At 35.2% G+C, this 19,948-nt stretch overlaps 1 protein-coding gene across 2 annotated transcripts in view; it reads left to right on the plus strand.

Annotated features, from left to right (window-relative positions):
• The first annotated feature begins 2,620 nt into the window (after positions 1 to 2,620).
• LOC110631565 (nuclear-pore anchor) overlaps positions 2,621 to 19,948 on the plus strand; it is a 64,819-nt gene continuing 47,491 nt past the window's right edge. The window contains exons 1-11 of one of the 2 annotated variants that reach the window (XM_021779432.2): positions 2,621 to 3,097; positions 3,589 to 3,735; positions 3,840 to 3,938; positions 5,304 to 5,432; positions 5,536 to 5,628; positions 5,715 to 5,780; positions 6,329 to 6,418; positions 6,548 to 6,625; positions 7,232 to 7,341; positions 11,225 to 11,345; positions 11,435 to 11,527. In XM_021779432.2, the coding sequence (XP_021635124.2) occupies positions 2,792 to 3,097; positions 3,589 to 3,735; positions 3,840 to 3,938; positions 5,304 to 5,432; positions 5,536 to 5,628; positions 5,715 to 5,780; positions 6,329 to 6,418; positions 6,548 to 6,625; positions 7,232 to 7,341; positions 11,225 to 11,345; positions 11,435 to 11,527 (1,332 nt within the window). In that variant the 5' untranslated portion in view covers positions 2,621 to 2,791. The remainder of the gene's footprint in view (positions 3,098 to 3,588; positions 3,736 to 3,839; positions 3,939 to 5,303; positions 5,433 to 5,535; positions 5,629 to 5,714; positions 5,781 to 6,328; positions 6,419 to 6,547; positions 6,626 to 7,231; positions 7,342 to 11,224; positions 11,346 to 11,434; positions 11,528 to 19,948) is intronic. The other variant, XM_021779433.2, reaches the window with a different exon arrangement.

The following is a 19,948-nucleotide window of genomic DNA, read 5'->3' on the forward strand; positions in this document are numbered from 1 at the left end:
ACTGGACAAGTAGCTTTTTTCTTCTTACAAATCAGTTGCTCAATATTCTTTGCCCAGCTTCCCATATCTGCAAAAAGAAAAGAATTTCAGTAAGTAAAAATAAACTAAGAGAAAAAGCAAAAGTATTTAGGCAAGTTATTATAATGCTCGACCGCTACAGGATCTTTGGTCACATAGGTCGACTCCCACCATCTGGCTTTGGCATCCAATAGAACCATTATTGATATCTTATCTTCCCGAATAAGGGCTTTTATTTCCCTAACTATTGCCTTTTCGTCGGTGTCCAATCTCAGTTTGTCGGACCTTTTATTTGCTATACAATTCCAAGACGTTTGGATCCCACCCTAATGCTTGTCGATTGTATCTTCTACAAAAAAGAATTTATCTTTCTAATTTTTCAATGAAGAGGGAAGCCCAGCAAATAAACCCATCCCTTTTCAAGCATGGAAGTGCCAGTATTCCTCGTTCTCCCAAACGTTAAGCTGGAAAAAAGTGGAGAAGATACGAGCAGAGGCATGCAACTGCCTCCTCTAGCATAAAGCTCAGAATCCAGAAAGAAGCCTCTAAGAATTAAGGTGCATTTGAGATATAGACAACTAGTAATACTTCAAGACTTCTACATCTAAGTGGTTAAGCAACAAGCACAAACCAGACTTCAACTATTCTTTGTATATTGCTACCCGCATAGGGTGAAGGAATGTACTATCGGCTCATCTGTTTGCTCCAATGAACAAAAACAGATATTGTTCGGTAGCTATCCCATAGGACTTAGAAAAATCTAGAAGATCCCACCCAGAAAAATCTAGAAGACACTGTCTCAAAAACCCCCCTTAGCACAATCCTACTGAAAAGAACCTACTTCTACATCTGGAACCAAACCAATAGCAGTCGCATCCACAAACTCTAGTGATTATACCACTTTTACCTAATTTTTATCAAAAAACAGTTCGCGAGTACTTGAATCTTGGTTGTAGACAATGACAAGTGATTGGGGAGTGGCACTCGAGTCACCGATATCATTTAAATCACTCATTTTTCTGACGAAAAATAGAGAAGAAAACGGAAAGTATCAAGAAAAAGTGCAAAAATACCTTCAACAAAGTAGATAAAGAAGACTGGAGACTAGGAAAAAGCACCGTCGAAAATTACAAAGAAAAAGAAAGATAAAAGGATAACTAAAAGGAAAAGAAAGATGGGTTTTTAAAGGGAAGGAAATTAATAACTTCGAAGAATGAACTGTCACCTACCGCCTTCTCACTTACCAAGGAAATTTTAAATAACAACACCTCACATCAAAAAGACCGCACAAGGAATGCCAAACAGCTGTCCCTAAAAGTATAACACGATAGCTGAAAAGGAGTCATGCGAACATTCATGTCACATTACAATCGGGTGAATAAACAAAGCGAACATAAATGTATGCAAGATCGGAAGGGGGAGACTAATGATACTACTCGCCCAAAAAACTAAAGTCAAATAGTCAAAATTATGTCTAGTGTGGAAAGTTAAAGTCAGAAATGCTTCCAACATGGCAGTTAAGAAAGGCGAACAAAATGCAAATTAAAAGAACTAATGAGTATAGCAAAATAAGGCCGAACAAAGCTTTCGTTCACTCAAAAAGGCGAACAGAAGCAATACTGAGCAGCGATCATGGTGATTATCAAACAGAGTCGAATCTTACGGACTGAGCAATAATCACGCATGTAATCCGGAGATAATCTTGAAAATTTAACCAAAATCACTACCGTAAATGAAGTAATGACTATTTCTTAAAAAGCCTATAAATATCAATTAAATGACCAGAGACAAGTACACGTACTCATTTCTACAATTCTCTTTATCTAAATACTCTTTGAATACTCTCTTAGACTATATCTCTTACTTGAACATCGAAGTGGCCTGCCAAAAAGCTATACACCTCACATTTTCTTTTAATGCAGGCTTACATGAAATTTAAACCAGGGTCTATGGACCATCGGTAGCATCAAATAATATTTATTTTGGACTACTATAAACTTTCCTCCAAACTACTGAGCTACGATTTACTCCATATGGCCCAATAAATAATAAAAAGCATACCACAATCACTAATAGCATGATGAGAAAACATGAAATCTAACCATTCAATAAAACTAGTAGCCGGACCAAGTATGAAGCTATTTGAAGAATAAAAATTTGATATTTTATAATTATAAAAACTACAAAATAATAAAAAAATTTTTTCTTTTCTTTTTTGGAAAGAAAAAAGTTTTTCTTTTTTTAGTAATATCAAAATGGTTTTTTTTTTTTGAAAAAAGAATTGTTAGCCCAAAATTTCAATGCCAAATAAGATATAAGAAAGCAACTCAATATTTAAAGCTCATGCCTGATCCAATGATGGATAATTTTGCTCGTATTTTATTTATATCCCTTTAATCATAGGGATTTTTGATTAAAGAAATTTTTGTAAAATAAAATTAAAATTTAAAAATTTCTTAAAAAAAATTAAAATTAAGGAAAAAAAAGGAAAAATACGGGTAAAATTGAGCTGTAAAAATTAACCCCAGGCCATTACGCCCTAAACGCAACCTCCTGAGCCAATATTTAAAGCATCCGATCACACACGAAACACAACCGCCTAGCGCTGAGACAATAGGGCTTCCAAATTAATTACCCCTTGAAACTCGCTCTGCTTAGCCCATCTGTTCCCTCCTCTCTCTCTCTCTCTCTCTCTCTCTCTCGTTCAACCCCTTTATTTGCTATCCCTTTGCACTCACAACCCTGATCGGTCCCGGCCAGTTAGGGCACCAACATGCCCCTCTTTATCTCCGACGATGAGCTCGCACGTCACTCCAACGACGTTTCGTACGTTGCGGCTAAGGCTGATGATTTCATCAGAGGTTTACAAGCAGAGCTGGAGACCGTGAAGGCTGCGGCGGATGCAGCCGCAATCACGGCGGAGCAGACTTGCTCGCTACTCGAGCAGAAATTCCTGTCTTTGTCGAGTGAATTCTCGAAGCTCGAATCTCAAAACGCACAACTTCAGTCGTCGCTGGATGATCGTCTATCAGAGCTCGCTGAAGTCCAGGCTCAGAAGCATCAGCTACATTTGCAATCTGTACTATCATTTTCCTTTGTTTCTGTTTGTTTGTGGGTTATTTATAAATTTTCGTAATTTTCATGTTGTTGTTCTTGCTATTACATTGTGAAAAAGCACTATTTCCATTTAATAATTTCATTTGCAGTCTGTGATATATGTAGTATTTTGGAAAAGAAATGTTCTTTACGATTTGTAAAACTGAGACAAATTAGTCGTGTTTGCTTTGTTTGAACTGAAAATTGGAAAAAAATATGTTCTCCAGTTTTTGTACTTCTTGTAAAGCGTTTTCTATGTTTGGTGGTTAACATGTGTGATCCTTCCTTTTTATTGTTTGAGACAAATAAATTAGAGAAATAGATGTGAAAATTGGGGAAGAAAAATGTTTTCTTGAAACAAAGAAGCTCTTATATTAGTGAGAACTGATTTCTTCTTACGCGCTCTTATATATATATTTTAAAATTTTCCTGCTTTTAGATGATTCTTGTTTTCTGGCTGTGGTTGCTTTATAGATTGGAAAGGATGGTGAGATAGAGAGGATGACAATGGAGGTCTCAGAGCTGCATAAGTCGAAGAGGCAGTTGATTGAGTTGATGGAGCTGAAGGATTCCGAAATTAGCGAGAAGAATGCCACCATCAGTAGCTACCTTGATAGAATAGTAAGTTGCTTGCTGGTTGTTGTTATATTTATTTCTTTGATCGAGTTAACTTGGTTTGTCAGCCAAACTTTGAGGCTAAATGCTTCTGTTTCATGATTGCGAAGGTCAACTTGACTGACAATATGGCAGAGAAGGAGGCTCGAGTAAGTGAAGTTGAGGCAGAGTTGGCACGTTCTGTGGCCAACTGTGCTCGTCTTTCACAGGTTTGTTTTGTTCTATTATGCTTTTTTTTTTTTTATATATATCTATAATAAGGAAAAGCAAATTATATTTTCAAGTGGTGTTCGTGTGGAAATTCCACAAAATATTAGATAGCCTGCTCTATCTATCTCTATCTATGGATCCATCTCTAATTATTTTGAGCTTTATAGTCTTATGGTGCTCATTACTTTTTGAAGGACCCCCCTCCCCTTTTCCCTCTCCTTCCTTGGTTGTCTAGGTGCAAAACTATTCAGGTGTGGTTGAAACAGTTAACATGTGTATGTAATAAGATGTTTGGTCAGCTTGCTGCTTATAGTAGCAGGATATAGAATAGGAGATGGTAAAGACTTATTACTGTTGGGAAGATTATATTGTTGATGTAGCATAATTATGTGATGCTATAGCTTCTCATACATAATTTGAAGAAGTGATTATTGATTCTTATACAATTCTTAAAATACTGCATGGTTGTAACTGTTTGACATTCAATCATACTAACGCTCCTTGTTCATGTGGGCTGTGTTGCTAACATACACTATAAACCACTTTGTTCTTTCAGCCATCTTCCTTACAAGTGAAGTTTTTGCAATGCTCCAAGAGTTTCTTCACTGACAAGGACTATATAAAAATATGGAATCTGCATTTTAAGTCAAGCAAGCTTGCTTTAAAATTCCAAATATGTTTACTATCATATTTGTGTATGCCTTTTGAATTGTTGATATTGTATGAAGCTATTAATATGGCTCCCTTGAGGAATGGTACCTTGCTATTCACAGTATGAATTGCATCCTGCTGCAGAAGTGTGAACCACAGTTGCTAAATTAGTCTGAACAATGATTATGGCAGTATCTCAGACTCTGTTACAAGTGCAAAAGTTTACAACTGAAAGTAAAATGATTAGAACTTATTTTGGACATTTAATTTTAAACCCAAAGGATCTCTTCATCAGTATAGCGCAAGTCCAGCATTTTTCCTCAACGATAATATCTATTTATTTATGCCTTTTGAAATTTCTTTAATAGACATGTGGAGGGTTTGAAAAAGCCCTTTTCCATGAGTCTTTCAATTGTTATCTTTAGTTGTAGGAAGACTTATCATACTCTTTTTTGTACTTATCTTTTTCCCTCCTTTAATAAAATGTATTTTCTGATTGAAAGAAAGGAATAAAAAGGGGAATATATTGGTATTGCTTCCTCAAAAGCTTTTCAGCCCTTCCTGTGGTTTGATTCATGTTAACATTAATACCTTCACATTTACTTCAAATGTTTCTGGCTTTTCGTTCATGTATTAAGATGTTTTTACGTTGTATGTGACTATGCGTTTGGAGGGGTGTTAGTGTTTAATAAATCATATCTGGACCTGAGCAGGAGAAAGAACTTATTGAGAGGCATAATACTTGGTTAAATGAGGAGTTGACTGCCAAAGTTGACAGTCTCATCAAGCTGCGCAGAACACATGCTGATCTTAATGAAGAAATGTCTGCTAAGCTTGCAGATGTAAGTATGTTATTTTTTTAGGGTCCTGGTTTTTTTCTTCTCAGGAATTATTATTAATCCACTCTTGGGAAATGATTATAATGATTATTTTCATCTTTTTCAGTCAGAGAGACAACTCAATGAATGCTCTAGCTCTTTAAAGTGGCATAAAGAAAGGGTGAAAGAGTTGGAATTGAAGTTAACATCCCTGCAAGAGGTTGGCCATTTCTATATTAGTTTTGTGTTTTATGCTATTCCTTTGGCGGTGGTTACTTTATGAATATTTTTTGGTTCATCGTGAAGGAATTATGCTCATGCAAAGATGCTGCTGCTGCCAATGAGGAGCGATTTTCTGCTGAAATCTCAACAGTATGTTTTATAAGTATTTGCATTCCTTTCTTTTTTTTTTAATCCTTTTTTTTTCTCTCCTCTTTTTTTTTTTTTTTTTTTTTGTTTTGGTTTGGTGGGTGGGTTTGCAATTCAGAAGGAAGTTCCACATTTGTGTACTTTTCACAAAATATCTTCTCTTTCTATTGTTTAGTTTCCTTCTTTGCATTTTTAGCTTCTGTTTGTTAAGGGAGCTTCTCCGTTTTGTACTATCTTTTGGATGCTATCTCTGTTTTTCTTTTTCCTTTTTTTTCCTACTGTGTTTACTGGAAAAAAAAAAAAGAGAGTATGGTAGGTCCAGGTTTCTATTGGTGAAAGTTCTTGCAGCTGACCATGATTCCCAATTATCAATGATGACCAGTAGAGTTGCTGTTGTTCGCTGTATTTTATTCTTCAAAAGTATCATTTAAGCTATTTCATGCTGCTTTGACTTTCTAGCTGCTATTATCATTTTGCTTCTCTGAAAATTATGATCATGTGTCTTGCAAATGGTGATGATTTATCATTTTCATTTTGTCTTCAAATTATAGATAAATAAGCTTGTTGAGTTATATAAAGAAAGCTCTGAGGAATGGTCCCAGAAGGCAGGAGAACTTGAGGGTGTGATCAAAGCTCTGGAAGTGAGTTTTGTCTCCATTTGTCTTCGCACCTCTTTCTTTCCCATAAATTTTGTGAACTGCAGCATGTGGACTTCATAAATATGTATTTGCTTTTTCAAGTTTGCTAATTTTTGTTGCTATTGCAAACAGACTCATTTAAGTCAAGTTGAAAATGATTACAAAGAGAGACTTGAAAAGGCAGTGTCTGAAAGAAATCAGTTAGAGAAGGTATTGGTATCTTTTACTTCGCTTTTTGTGTTGCATGGTTCAGTTTTTTGGTGGTAGCTGTTATAATGTTCTGATTTCATTGTAAAAAGTTCTTATGGTTGCTCTGAAAGAACCAAGAAACTTTAGATACTTTTGTTTTCTTTATTTCTTCACTATTTTAAAAAAATATTGCTTAAAGTGATGGATCTTTAAGCATGGTTTGAACCATGTAACTGGTTGCAACTTGGATGAAATTTGAATTTTCAGCAAACTGGGTTGAGAATCATTTTTATTTTTGCATGCTTCAACTCTATTTGGTTTCTTAATAATTGCTATTTTATAAGTGTATATCCGTTCACAGATTTTGTTATGCCTTCCCTTCCCTTTGCTTAGGAAAAAAGTCAATTTTTTTTTTCTTTTTGAATTTTCAGCAAACTGGGTTGAGAGAATCATTTTATTTTTGCATGCTTCAACTCTATTTTGTTTCTTAATAATTGCTATTTTATAAGTTTTTATCCGTTCACAGATTTTGTTTTCCCTTCAATTCCCTTTGCTTAGGAGAAAATTCAAATTTTTCTTCTTTTGCTTTTTATGTTTGTGATGTGGTTTAAGTTTTGTTCGTTGTAGGAGGCAACAGATTTGAAGAATAAACTTGAAAAGTGTGAGGCTGAGGTTGAAAGTAGCAGGAAAGCTAATGAGCTGAATATTCTTCCACTTAGTAGTTTGACCACTGAAAGGTATGTCTATGATCAAATGAATAGTTTTTTTTGTTTCCTCCATCATACTAATTCCTATTGGTTTTTATCTAGTTTGTTTAAGATACCTAGTGAAAAAGTGGGAAAAAATATCTGCTAGAATTTGTATTGGTTTTTATTCCTTGAACTTCTTGTTTTGAGGTAGATAATTGATTTTCAAAAGTTCTTGAAAGTTGAACTCAAAATAGTCAGCTTGAGATGTGCACTTTTTTTGGGTTACTTATTTCAATTTTCTTTTGAGATGCTAACATTTTGGAGTCTTTACATCTGCTGCCATCAATGTCAGCTTGAGCACAAATTCCTTAGAATTAGAGCAATATATTCATGGTGGAAAGAAAATGAGAAGTAAGATATTTTCTGGTTGTTCAGATAATGAAGTGAGAATTTCTATCACTTCAGATACATCTATTTATAGTATTATGTTTAGATAAGAATTCTGGTGAGATTTTTTTTTTTTTTAAAATTTTTTTTTTTTTTTTATGTTGGTGCTTCATCTCTTGTGCCCTTTCATCAATTTTAAATTATGTGTTGAAGATTTGTAATTTGCTATATGATGGGCTATGCAGCCTATGCTTGCTCCTTATTCTTCTTCTAGAAGTAGGCTGCAAGACATTGGTTTGTCTCCTCTGTTTCTTGAAATAGCAAAATATTGAAAGGTTGATGCAAAATGCCATGTGCTACGATGCACTCTGTTTATGGTGATCAATGTTGCTTGTGCCTTGATCCAAAGTGTTGGTCATATGCTACAATGCATTGTGTTTATGTTATGGACGCATTGTGGGACTCTTTGGCAAAGCTGGTTGAATTTTTGGGATTTACTTCCTATTATTATTAGATATTGATTCTTGTTTTAAGTAAGAGTTATTTTCTTTTTAAAATTGTAATCCCTCTTATATGGAGATTGTGATGCGTCCTACATCGACTCTGTAAGGAGGTCTTAGGTGTTATATATATGAGTTTGCAAACCTCCATTTATGAGCTACCTTTTAAGGTGGAGTTAGGCAGGTTCATATTATTTGGTATCAGAGTCTCACTCTGTATGGATTGGTGGGCTATTTAAAGAGGTTCCCTGATGTTTTTCTGAAGAGGTCGGGGTGAACGAGTCATGACCCAGGTTGCTTCACGAGGACGTTTAATCTAAAGGGGTTGGGTATAATACGTCCCACATCGGTTCTGCAGAGAGGTCTTGGGTGTTATATATATATGGGTTTGCAAATCTTCCCTTGTGAGCTAGCTTTTAAGGTGGAGTTAGACAGATTCATATCTGATTGCTATTATTATTAGGACTTTTAATTCTAGTAGAATTCTAATAAATCTTTTGTAAACCTCTTTTATAAAAGGGGTCACTTGAATTAATAAAATTAAGCGGAATTATTTTCAATTAAATTGAGATCTGTACTCTTTCTTTTGCAATAAGTCTAAGGTTGGAGCTCCTTTTTAACGAGCTCACGTTTTTAGCAACAATTAGGTGAGCATTATTCGGAGTGAATCGAATAAATCGAACCAAACTGCTTTCTCAACTCAATTCAACTAAGTCTTTATCTCAAAAATTTGGGGTCGTTTTTTTTTTTAAATTTTTGATTTATGAAGTTTGGTTCGGTTTCAGTGACAAAAATTTTGAAATACAGAAACGAACTGATATAAATTAATATTAAAGACAACCATGTACATTTGTTTTCCCTAGCCTAGTGGTTAGTTAATCTTCAAAGTGTTTACATGTCTTGAGTTCGACTCATATACTCTTGTACTTTTTTTTTCTTTTCCTTTTTTTTGACATTAGATCCTAGCCATCCATTTTGAAGAAATTATCTCAGCCATTTATTCCTACACACACACACACACACACACACAAACTTTCTAAACCTTATATTTTCTCTTTATCTCCTCTTCATCTCTACTGTCGCTCTACCTCTCATATCCTCGTCTCCTCCTCCTCCTCTTCTTCTTCTTCTTCTCATATGTTGCTGCTGCTGCCTTGCCCCCGAATCTCCCATCTCTTCTTCTCCACTGCCCACTGTCGCCCTACCTCATTCATTTGGCCATCCCTCATCTTTGCATTTTCTTCCTTAGTGCCTGTCGATAGTTGCAACAAGTCCACACGGTAGTCACAATTTGTGTTTAGGGCTTAGCAACACACCAACATGCCAATATTGTAGCTGTAGCCCAACAAAGCAACACCTCTCTCTTTTTCCTCTAATTTTTATTTCATTGTTGCATTTTGTAATTTTGTGATGTTGGAGTTCAATGTAAGTTTTGTTTATCAATTTTGTATTAATGAAAATTTTTTGTTGTTATTATGAATTATGATTTTTTGTGGCTTCTTGTGATTTTATGATTTTTGTGAGTCTCTGTGATATGGGAATAGAAGAAGAATGGAGATATGAAAAATCAAATTTTGAAACGAACCAAACTAATTTATTTCGGTTTGATTTGGTTCAGTTGTTTACATGGTTTGGTCCAGTTTTTACATTTTTAAGAAATTCGATTTTCGGTTCGGTTTGGTTTTGAATGAAACTGACCGAATGCTCAGCCCTAGCAATAATAGGTTGAAGAAAGAATTGAGGTAAAGCAAAAGTCTTAGCTTTTGAATCAGATTTCACTATTAATAGGCCTGTGACTAGATCTTGGGCAAGTGATCATAACAGTTTATGGTGATCTATGTTGCTTTTCTCCTTGATCCAAAGTGTTGGGAAGAAGTTCTTTTGATATCTTTATGGGAATGGAAGGACTTGAAAAATGTAAACGGAGAGTTGAAATTAATGAGGGTTGTGGCTGTGATAATGATTATGGTCGCATATAGTGGGAATGGGGCTGAATCAGCCTTAACATATCAATAATGGACTGTTGCCACACGTATTGAGGTTCTGGGTCCAAAAAGTGCTTTTAAGAAAAGCATTTTTTTGATATTGTTGAAAAAGGTTCTCATGACTGAAACATATTAAATTTAATTTTAATCAATTTTTAATACCTTTTAACTTGTATATTTTAAAGATGTTTTTTTCAACAAAAGTTTCAATAGCAATAGCAAATAGACCCTAAATGTTAATAGAGTTAACTATTTCTTTTAAATAAGAAAATAACTGATGATAATAGAAACATCAAATAAAGACTTGAAATTTGATTTTTTTTTTTCATTATTAACAATTAAGTGAAGTGATAACGTAAGATTACTTGTCTTCGCTTGATGGCTTATTGCTAAAATAAAATCAAACATTGATTTGAAGTGGTGGCATTGGGAGTTTTGAGTTGAAGAAAAGCTCAAAATGGAGGTTAGAAGTGGCTAAAATTGCTGAAAAAAGTTATGTTCTTTGGCAGAAAAAAATGTGCTTTCAAGTGGGTAATATCATTTTACTTTATTGGCAACAGCTGTCACAGTTATTGTATTGTGCTACTAAAAATAGAAGAAAAACTGTCTCAAATGGGATGTAATGGCAATGCGCCCCCCACAAAAAAAAAAAAACCTTTGTTGAAATCCATGATTGTTCCCCCTTTTTCTTTGTTGTGAGTGTGCAATTAGTTTTGAATCTAATCTAGTCTCCAGGATTATGAGACAGATAACTGAACCCAAGCAATGGGTGTTGGTGTCTTCCAAGTTGAAGTGTGCTTGCGATGTAGACTTCTTAAGTTGCTTTCTAAAGCCCTATTTTTTGGTTTATCTAAGTGTCTATGATTCGTACATTGTAGAAATATTTGAGATCATGCAATTTAATTTGATTATGATTTATGGTTGTACAGTTGAACATATTTGTTTGATGTCTTCTATTTTTTATGTTATTGTTCTCTATTAATCACTTATGATATCTAGGTACATTTTTGTGTTGCTATTGTTCATTTTTTGTGATTTCAGTTGATTCTTTTGTTGCAGATGGAAGGATCCATATAATTGTAGTGACACTGTTGATGATAACAACACCCTTGTGCCTAGGATTCCAGTTGGTGTTTCAGGAACTGCATTAGCAGCTTCTCTGCTTCGTGATGGTTGGAGTGTGAGTATAAAATATATCTCAATGGTTTCAGATTTTTATTTGTGCAATTTTTTTTTAATTATTATATATATTTTTTAAATATATGCTAGCTGGCTAAGATGTACGCAAAATACCAAGAAGCAGTTGATGCTCTTCGTCATGAGCAATTGGGGAGGAAGGAGTCTGAAGCAATCCTACAGCGGGTATTGTCTGCATAATACCGTCATTTATATCAATTCTTGGGCTTTAATCTGGTTCAGTGATCACATGCCATTGTTGTGTTGATGTTATTTTGCTACCATTTTAGTATTAATGCCATTTTGGGGCTCCATGCTAAGGTTGTCATACTGTCTTTTTACCTAGAGTCAATGGTGGGTGCATAAACTTGGAATGTAAAGCCTATTATGAAATTGATAAGATTTTACAAACTATGTAAAATAGTCTTCATGAAATATAGTTGTACGTTTTAAAGTCATGAAATGGTCTTATTATTAACAATAAAATTCAAAAGCAAATGCTAAGATGGGAGAAATCATCTGGAAGATTGCATTCCTTTTGCTTGAACTTACTTTAACTTGAAGGCTGTGTTTGTTTTGATGTTAGAGAATTGGTGGTTAATAGTTACAAGGGTAATGTTACAGGGTATAACATATATGGGAGTATAGAAAGTAATAACAGTTATGTTTGGTACAAGGTGAATTTTGTAATTATTTATTTATTTTATTGTTTTAATATTTATTATTTAGTTGTGATAAATAAATGCTGATAGAATTAAATAAATATTTTTTTCGACCCCTCTCTTCTTTCCTTCCCTTTAACTTTGGGGGTAGGGGGTTAACCATTGACGCATCCTTTTCACCCTTTAACAAGAAGCTATACACCTTCAACATTCCATCTGTAAAATGGATTCAAGCAAGGTTGGGCATAGTTAGTCCACTTGCAGTTGTATTCCCATTAGTGCATGAAATTTGCTGGTGACATTTCAAACTTTTTATGCCCTTAAAGGTCTGTTTGGATGGGCTGAGGGAAGTGTAAGTAATGAAAGGATAAGAAAGGGTAAGGAAAGAGAAGGATAAGGAGGGTTATAATAAAAAAAATCTCATGTTTGGAGAGGGGTGAATTGATGAAAAGGTAAGGTAAGGTAATGTATATTCTTTATGTTTTGGAAGAGGTGAAGGAGGGGTAAATTTAAACGGTGTATAAATAAAAATATTTATAATTCTCAATTTCTCCCTCTTTACCTCTCCTCATAGCCCAGATTGGGATATAAGAAAAATTGGAATTTGAGGATTAAGGGAGAGTAAGGCTTATCCTTACTTGTCTTTACCTCCATTAACTCACCTCTTTCCAAATAGAGGTAAAATAATTACTTATCCCTTCTTACCTTTATTTACCCCTCCCTAACTCTCATCCAAGTAGACCCTAAAGAAAATAAAGCATTTTTCAAGTGTCTAACCTCTTTGTTATCTTTGAAACTTTGGGTCCTAAAAGTAATCGACCTAGGGTTACCACTTGAAGGGGGCTTCTAAGCAAGTCAACGACCACTCTAGCCTCACAACCAGCAAATGAAGGCAACTCAAAATCTCTCCTTGTGTCAAATTAATACTTGCCAAAGTTGGACATTGATTATCAAGCACATCTCAAAAAGTTTTCGGTGAAAACTAACTTTCTTTGGAATAGTTTCTTCTTAATGTGATTCTAGTTGAATTCATTGATTAGTTTGAGCAACTTTATTGTTATCTGAAAATTGAGCTTGAGGAGGAAAATAAAACATTTTTGAAGGGAAAAAAAAAGAGAATAGAACATGTAGGATAAAATCTCCTCATAAATGAAAAAAAAAAAAGACAAGAATGGAACAAAAAAAAAAAAAGGTATTGCCCTCAAATCTGGCTGAATAAACCCTCAAGGACACCCTTTAGAAAGATTAGGAAGCTGAATCCCTAAGAACCACCTTAACCCACTGCACATTAAACGACAAACTGATTTTTTTTTTTTTAAAATGTGAATTTTACTTTCAATCCAAATATTCCATGATATTGCTAGATGTAGAAAGAGATGATTCTTATTTATTTCAATTAATCTGTACATGGGTATATATATACAATTGATTCCTATAATTGTGTTTTACTAATTAGGAAGAAATCCTAAATAAGAAATCCTAAATAGGAATACAGAATACAAAATATACAGAAAAATAATATAGTGATTCCATAACATAGTGATTGACTTTCCATAACACTCCCCCTCAAGTTGGAGCATAGATGTTAATCATGCCCAACTTGTTACAAATGTAGTCAATCCTAGCTCCATCCAGAGCTTTTGTGAAAATATCTCCTAACTGCTCTCCAGTTTTGATGTGTCCTGTTGAGATGATCTGTTGTTGAATCTTTTCACGAATAAAGTGACGATCAATCTCAACATGTTTGGTTCGCTCATGAAACACCGGATTAGAAGCAATATGAAGAGCAGCTTGATTATCACACCACAATTTCACAGGCAGGGAGATCTTAAAACCTGTCTCATCTAGTAATTGAAGTATCCACATTACCTCACATACTGATTGTGCCATGGCTCTGTATTCGGATTCAGCACTAGATCGAGAAACTACACTCTGCTTCTTGCTTTTCCAAGACACCAAATTTCCTCCAATAAAACGCAATATCCGATGGTTGACCTCCTGTCAACCTTAGATCCAACCAGTCGGCATCGAAAAACATTCAACATTCAAATGCTCATGATTACCATATAGCAAACCTCTTCTGGGCGTCCTTGGATAACACAAGATTTGTTCCAAGGCTTCCCAATGAGCAACGGTTGGGAAGACATAAACCGACTTACCACACTAACGGCATAAGCAATGTCGGGACGAGTGACCGTAAGGTAGTTCAATTTTCCTACCAATCTCCTGTATCTCTGGATTTTCAAACAACTCACTATCCCCAACTATGCTTGTAAAGTTGGAGTCATTGATGCGGTACAAGGCTTAGCACCTAATTTTCCTGTCTCTGTCAATAGATCGAGGACATATTTTCTTTGAGACAAGAAAATACCCTTCTTACTTCTCATAACTTCGATACCCAAGAAATACTTTAACAATCCCAAGTCTTTGGTCTGAAACTGAGTTTGGAGGAAGGTTTTAAGAGATGAAATACTGGAGTCACTCCCGATGTGACAATGTCATCCACATAGACTACCAAGAGAATTAGACCAGCCTCAGATTGCCTATAAAATACTGAGTGATCACACTTACAATTTTGCATACCAAATTCCTGTACTGCTTCACTGAATCTCCCAAACCATGCCCTAGGACTTTGTTTCAAGCCATAAAGAGACTTTCGAAGCCTACAAACTTTACCCAACTCCCCCTGAGCAACAAACCCAGGTGGTTGCTCCATATACACCTCCTCCTGGGAAAGTATTCTTGATATCCAATTGATGCAGGGGCCAATCATATGTAGCTGCTAAAGAGATAAACAAGCGAATAGAAGTAAGTTTAGCTACAGGAGAAAAAGTATCAGAGTAATCAACCCCATATGTCTGAGCATATCCTTTTGCTACAAGGCGTGCTTTTAACCTAGCCATAGAACCATCAGGATTTACCTTTACTGTATATACCCATTTACAACTAATAGCTTTCTTACCAGTGGGTAAAGGCAATAGTTCCCATGTACCATTAGCATCTAAAGCCTCCATTTCCTCTTTCATAGCATCACACCAGCCCGGGATGAGACAATTGCCTCATTAATGATATTAGGGATAATGTAGAGTCTAAAGAAGTAACAAAATACCAAGAACAAGAAGACAATTGATTATAAGAAACAAAAGAAGAGATAGGGTAAGTACATGAACGTTTACCTTTACGAAGAGCAATGGGTAAGTCTAGATCGTAATCATGATCGCATGAGTGCAGGATCTCCCAACGAAGTAGCTGGTGGAGGATCTGAGTCAGGAATCTCCAATCTCCTGGAATAAACATGAACAACGGGAGGTCGAGTAGGTCTAGAGACAGAAGGAACAGGCTGTGGGAGAGTACTAGACATTGGTTGGACAGTATATATTAAGAGATCATACTCCTCCCCCTGACTCTCATACACAGATGATGGAGGAAAAAATGGAGTGGACTAAAAAAATGTGACATCTGCAGAAACAAGATAACGATTAAGAGTAGGAGAGAAACAACGGTACCCTTTTTGGAGCCGGGAGTACCCAAGGAAGACACATTTGAGAGATTTTGGATCCAATTTAGTAACCTGTGGAAGAACATCACGCATAAAACAGGTACAACAAAAAATACGGGGTTCAATAGAGAACAAAGATTTTGTAGGAAACAAAGTAGTATAAGGAATATCCCCATTAAGGACAGAAGACGGCATACGATTGATAAAAAAATATGCCGTGGAAACTGCATTCCCCCAAAAGTGTTTAGGTACTTTCATCTGAAAAAGAAGAGCACGAGTTACCTCAAGAAGATGACGATTTTTTCTTTCGGCCACGCCATTTGGGGATGGGGTATCCACACAGGAAGACTGATGAAGAATGCCATTTTGTGTCATATAAGGCTGAAATTGTGCTGAAAAGTATTCTTTGGCATTGTCACTTCTTAATATGCGCACAGAAATATTAAATTGAGTTTTGATTTCATTACAAAAGGCACAAAAGATAGAAAACAACTCAGAACGATTTTTCATTAAATATAACCAGGTAACACGAGAGTAATCATCAACAAAAGTAACAAAATAACGAAATCCAGTTTTAGATGTAACAGAACAAGGACCCCAAACATCAGAATGAACTACCTCAAAAGGAGATGAAGCCCGTTTATTGACTCTAGACACAGAAGGCAAACGATGATGTTTTGCAAACTGACACGACTCACATTCTAGTACTGATAAAGACTGAAATTGAGGACACAGCTTCTTCATGGTAGACAAAGAAGGATGACCCAATCTACAATGAGCTTCAAGAGGTGTTAAGGTACTGGAGCAAACAAGCGACCGCGGTACATGATTTTCCAGAATGTAGAGACCACCTGACTCGCGTCCTCTACCAATAATCTGCTTCGTCGTAAGATCCTGAAACAAACACTGGTCAGGAAAAAAGGAAACAGAACAATTTAAGGTACGAGTAAGTTTACTAACAGAAAGTAGATTAAAAGAGAATTTTGGTAGACACAAAACAGAAGACAAAGAAATTGACGAAGTCGGGTTCGCAGTTCCAGAACCCATGACACAAGAAGTAGAACCATCAGCTAAAGTAACAGTAGAGGAAGTGAGATTAGACTGAAAAGCAGATAGAAGACTAGAATTACCTGTCATGTGATCTATCGCACTAGAATCAATAACCCATTTGGATGAAGAAGACACAAGGCATGTAGTAGATTTACCTGACTCAGCGATCGCAGTGACAGGGGAACTGGTAGGCTTTAGAGATGCCTGATACTGGGAAAATTGTGCAAAATCCTCTGCAGATACCAAAATAGTTTTCTCAGAAGAAGATATTGTAGAATTCTCTGCTGCCATATTTGCCATCTGTGATCGCTGATTTTTTCTCTGAAGTTGCGGACAATTATATTTTGTATGGCCAGGCTCATGGCAATAATAACAAATGACTCCTCTTGAGTCCTGATTAGAACTAGCCTCTCCATTACGCTGATTACTTCTGTTGCCTGTAATTCCTCCTCTACTTCCTCTTCTATTAACCTGTTGTCCATTTGGATTACGGCTAATAAGAGCACTCTTGACGTGTTGTGAAGATTGAGTACTCTCTGCGAAGGACCCGTGTGAACGTTTCATGCAAAGAGGAAATCTCGATCTTGGAGAGAATCTCGAGATTTAGCGCCTCATACTCAAGGAAGGCACGCAAGAAAACTCATAATACCGCTTGCTCCGTTGGGCCTTTGAACTTTCACATCAGGATTAAAAGGCAACAATACATTAAGTTCCTCATATACCCGTTTAAAATCCATAAAATAAGCCGTGAGAGACTTATCCTCTTTCTCAGCACGGTAGAATGCCTTACAAACATCATAAATACGGTAGATATTTCCTTTACCAGAATACAGAAAATCTAAGTAATCCATCAATTCCTTAACAAATTCACAGTGATTAATTAAACTAATTACCTCACTATGAATCGAGTTCCGAAGCTGCAAAAACAATCGAGCATCCTCCCTTAGCCAAGTTTGTCGTGTATCATCAGTGGGTGGATCTTTAGTAAGGTGATCATCCTTATCAATGCTACGCAAATAGACCCTAACAGTTTTACTCCACTCCAGGTAATTCGAACCATTAAGTTTGTGTTCCGTGATCTTAGTCATCACTGGAATCACATCAGAAATAATATTCTTATTGTCTGCCATTTGTTGAGATAAAGAAAACTAACCGAAACGCTAATCCAAAGTGCTTATAGCAGCAAAATAACCCAAAATCACAAATCAAGCAAATACCGAAATAGGATCTGAGAGCCAAACCTCAGAAGTCCTTTAATGGTTAGATGACGCCGGCAATGTTGATCGGGGTTGAAACGGCCGGTCGGCGACCAAGGTCTCTCCTGAGCTGGGTAGTGAGAACAAATAGTCACCCTAGATTGATGGTCTGCTCTGATACCATGTAGAAAGAGATGATTCTTATTTATTTCAATTAATCTGTACATGGGTATATATATACAATTGATTCCTATAATTGTGTTCTACTAATTAGGAAGAAATCCTAAATAAGAAATCCTAAATAGGAATACAGAATACAAAATATACAGAAAAATAATATAGTGATTGACTTTCCATAACATAGTGATTGACTTTCCATAACACTAGAAATGCCTAATTTTGACGAAGTTTAAGCCCCTTTCTATGAGCAAACTTTATCCTGTTTAAACTGACAAAAGGTTCCAATGTCTCTATTTATAACCCAAATTTCATCAGAAGGACTGCTCTAAATACCCCTAGGTATTGAATGCGAAGAAAAAGGTAAGAATCATTGTTTTAAATCGAGGTCGCGATCGCGTTTGTGGTCACGGTCACGTGTAACGGAAACAGGCCTATAATGGTTGTAACATAACCTTAACGGCTTGGCATTATGCAATTTTTTTTTAAAAAATTTGCAAAGTTGATGAAATGAGTAGATATTGGTAGATACAAGTAAAACTAAGGTACAAAATTATATAATAAGTATAAATACATCAAATTAGATATTAATAATATATTTTAGTCAAATTAATTTTGAAAAACAATTCAAATTGGGAAAAACACCACATGTAGGTTTTTTTTTTTAATTTTTTTTTCAATTGAATTATTGAGGTAATGCACTTTACCATTACTTAATGGTAAATAATGGCGTTACCAATAAATGCTTTTAAATAATGGGGTAAAGGATAACGGCCGCTTGAAGAACCCATGAATAATCTTCGTTACGTAATGTAATGTTCATTTATTTAAAACCATGGTAATAATGAGTCTTACGTTATTTAAAACCATTGTAAGAATTAGTCTTAGTATTTTTGGAATGCATTAAAAAGCAATAAAATAAGAAAACCATATTAAATCTTCTTTTTTGCAACATGACATTATTATATATGTTAGGAAAAACTGCAAATCAGACAAAAGCAGACCAAAGCTCTTACCTTAGGCGTTAGTTTGCTTCCAAATTTTATTACTTAAGAAAGGAATGTTCATGATAATGAGTAAATATGATGGAAGGAATATTATTTACAATGAAAGGCACTTTCCTTGTCTTATTGGAATTAGTAATCAATAACAACGACTAAGCCGTAATTCAAACTAGTTGTGGCCAGTTATGTAGATCATTTTTTGCTATTCAGATTTATTAGATGCCAAGTCCGCATCAATATCCAAAATTTGTCACTTTCCTCCGTGTCATCTTAGGTCTCCCCTTCCCTTTCTCACTCCTTGACTTTGAATTCCTCAATATAAAAATTTCATGATAATTTTTACGATTTTGAATAGAAAAGAAAGCCTTAATGGCCAAGGAAACTTTCCGTTTTTCCATAATATAATGCCCCTTCATGTTGTTGGAAAACTCCCTAGGTTTCTATCCATAGATTTGTCATCATACGTGCGAGTACAATGCAGATAATTACATGCAAGTATAGAGTAATTTTTTGCAGCACTGAACTAGTAGTTGTAGGTCTTGTTCAAAAAATAAAATAGAATAAGAGGTATTGTCATGTGGCATCTAATAAAAATTTTAATTAAAAGTTGAAGAAAATTAAGTAAAAAATTATGCGAATGTGAACAAGCATCAATGGCTTATTGCCTTGAAAAGGTTATTGAGGAAATTTCAAACATTAGAAGGGGTTAAAATCACAAAATAGTTATTTATAATTTTGTAAAATTGTGGAGGTATGCTACAGATAATTTAGTACCACGCAATATCATAAAATCATATTGATTTTATTGTTAAGCACAATTTTAACATGATTTTACTTGATTCTAAGTTTTATATGTTTTGAATTATTTAAATTTTTGTAACATGTGAATTCTGCAACTGAGCTTGCTATTTTAATGACAATGCTCTATGCCTTGTCACACCATCTTTTAGTTGTGTATGGACATACTACTTTTTAGTTAATAAATTCCTAACCATTCTTGTTGGCTTCAAGATCATAAT

Source organism: Hevea brasiliensis, chromosome 11 (assembly GCF_030052815.1).
Source record: "Hevea brasiliensis isolate MT/VB/25A 57/8 chromosome 11, ASM3005281v1, whole genome shotgun sequence".
Lineage (NCBI taxonomy): Eukaryota > Viridiplantae > Streptophyta > Magnoliopsida > Malpighiales > Euphorbiaceae > Hevea > Hevea brasiliensis.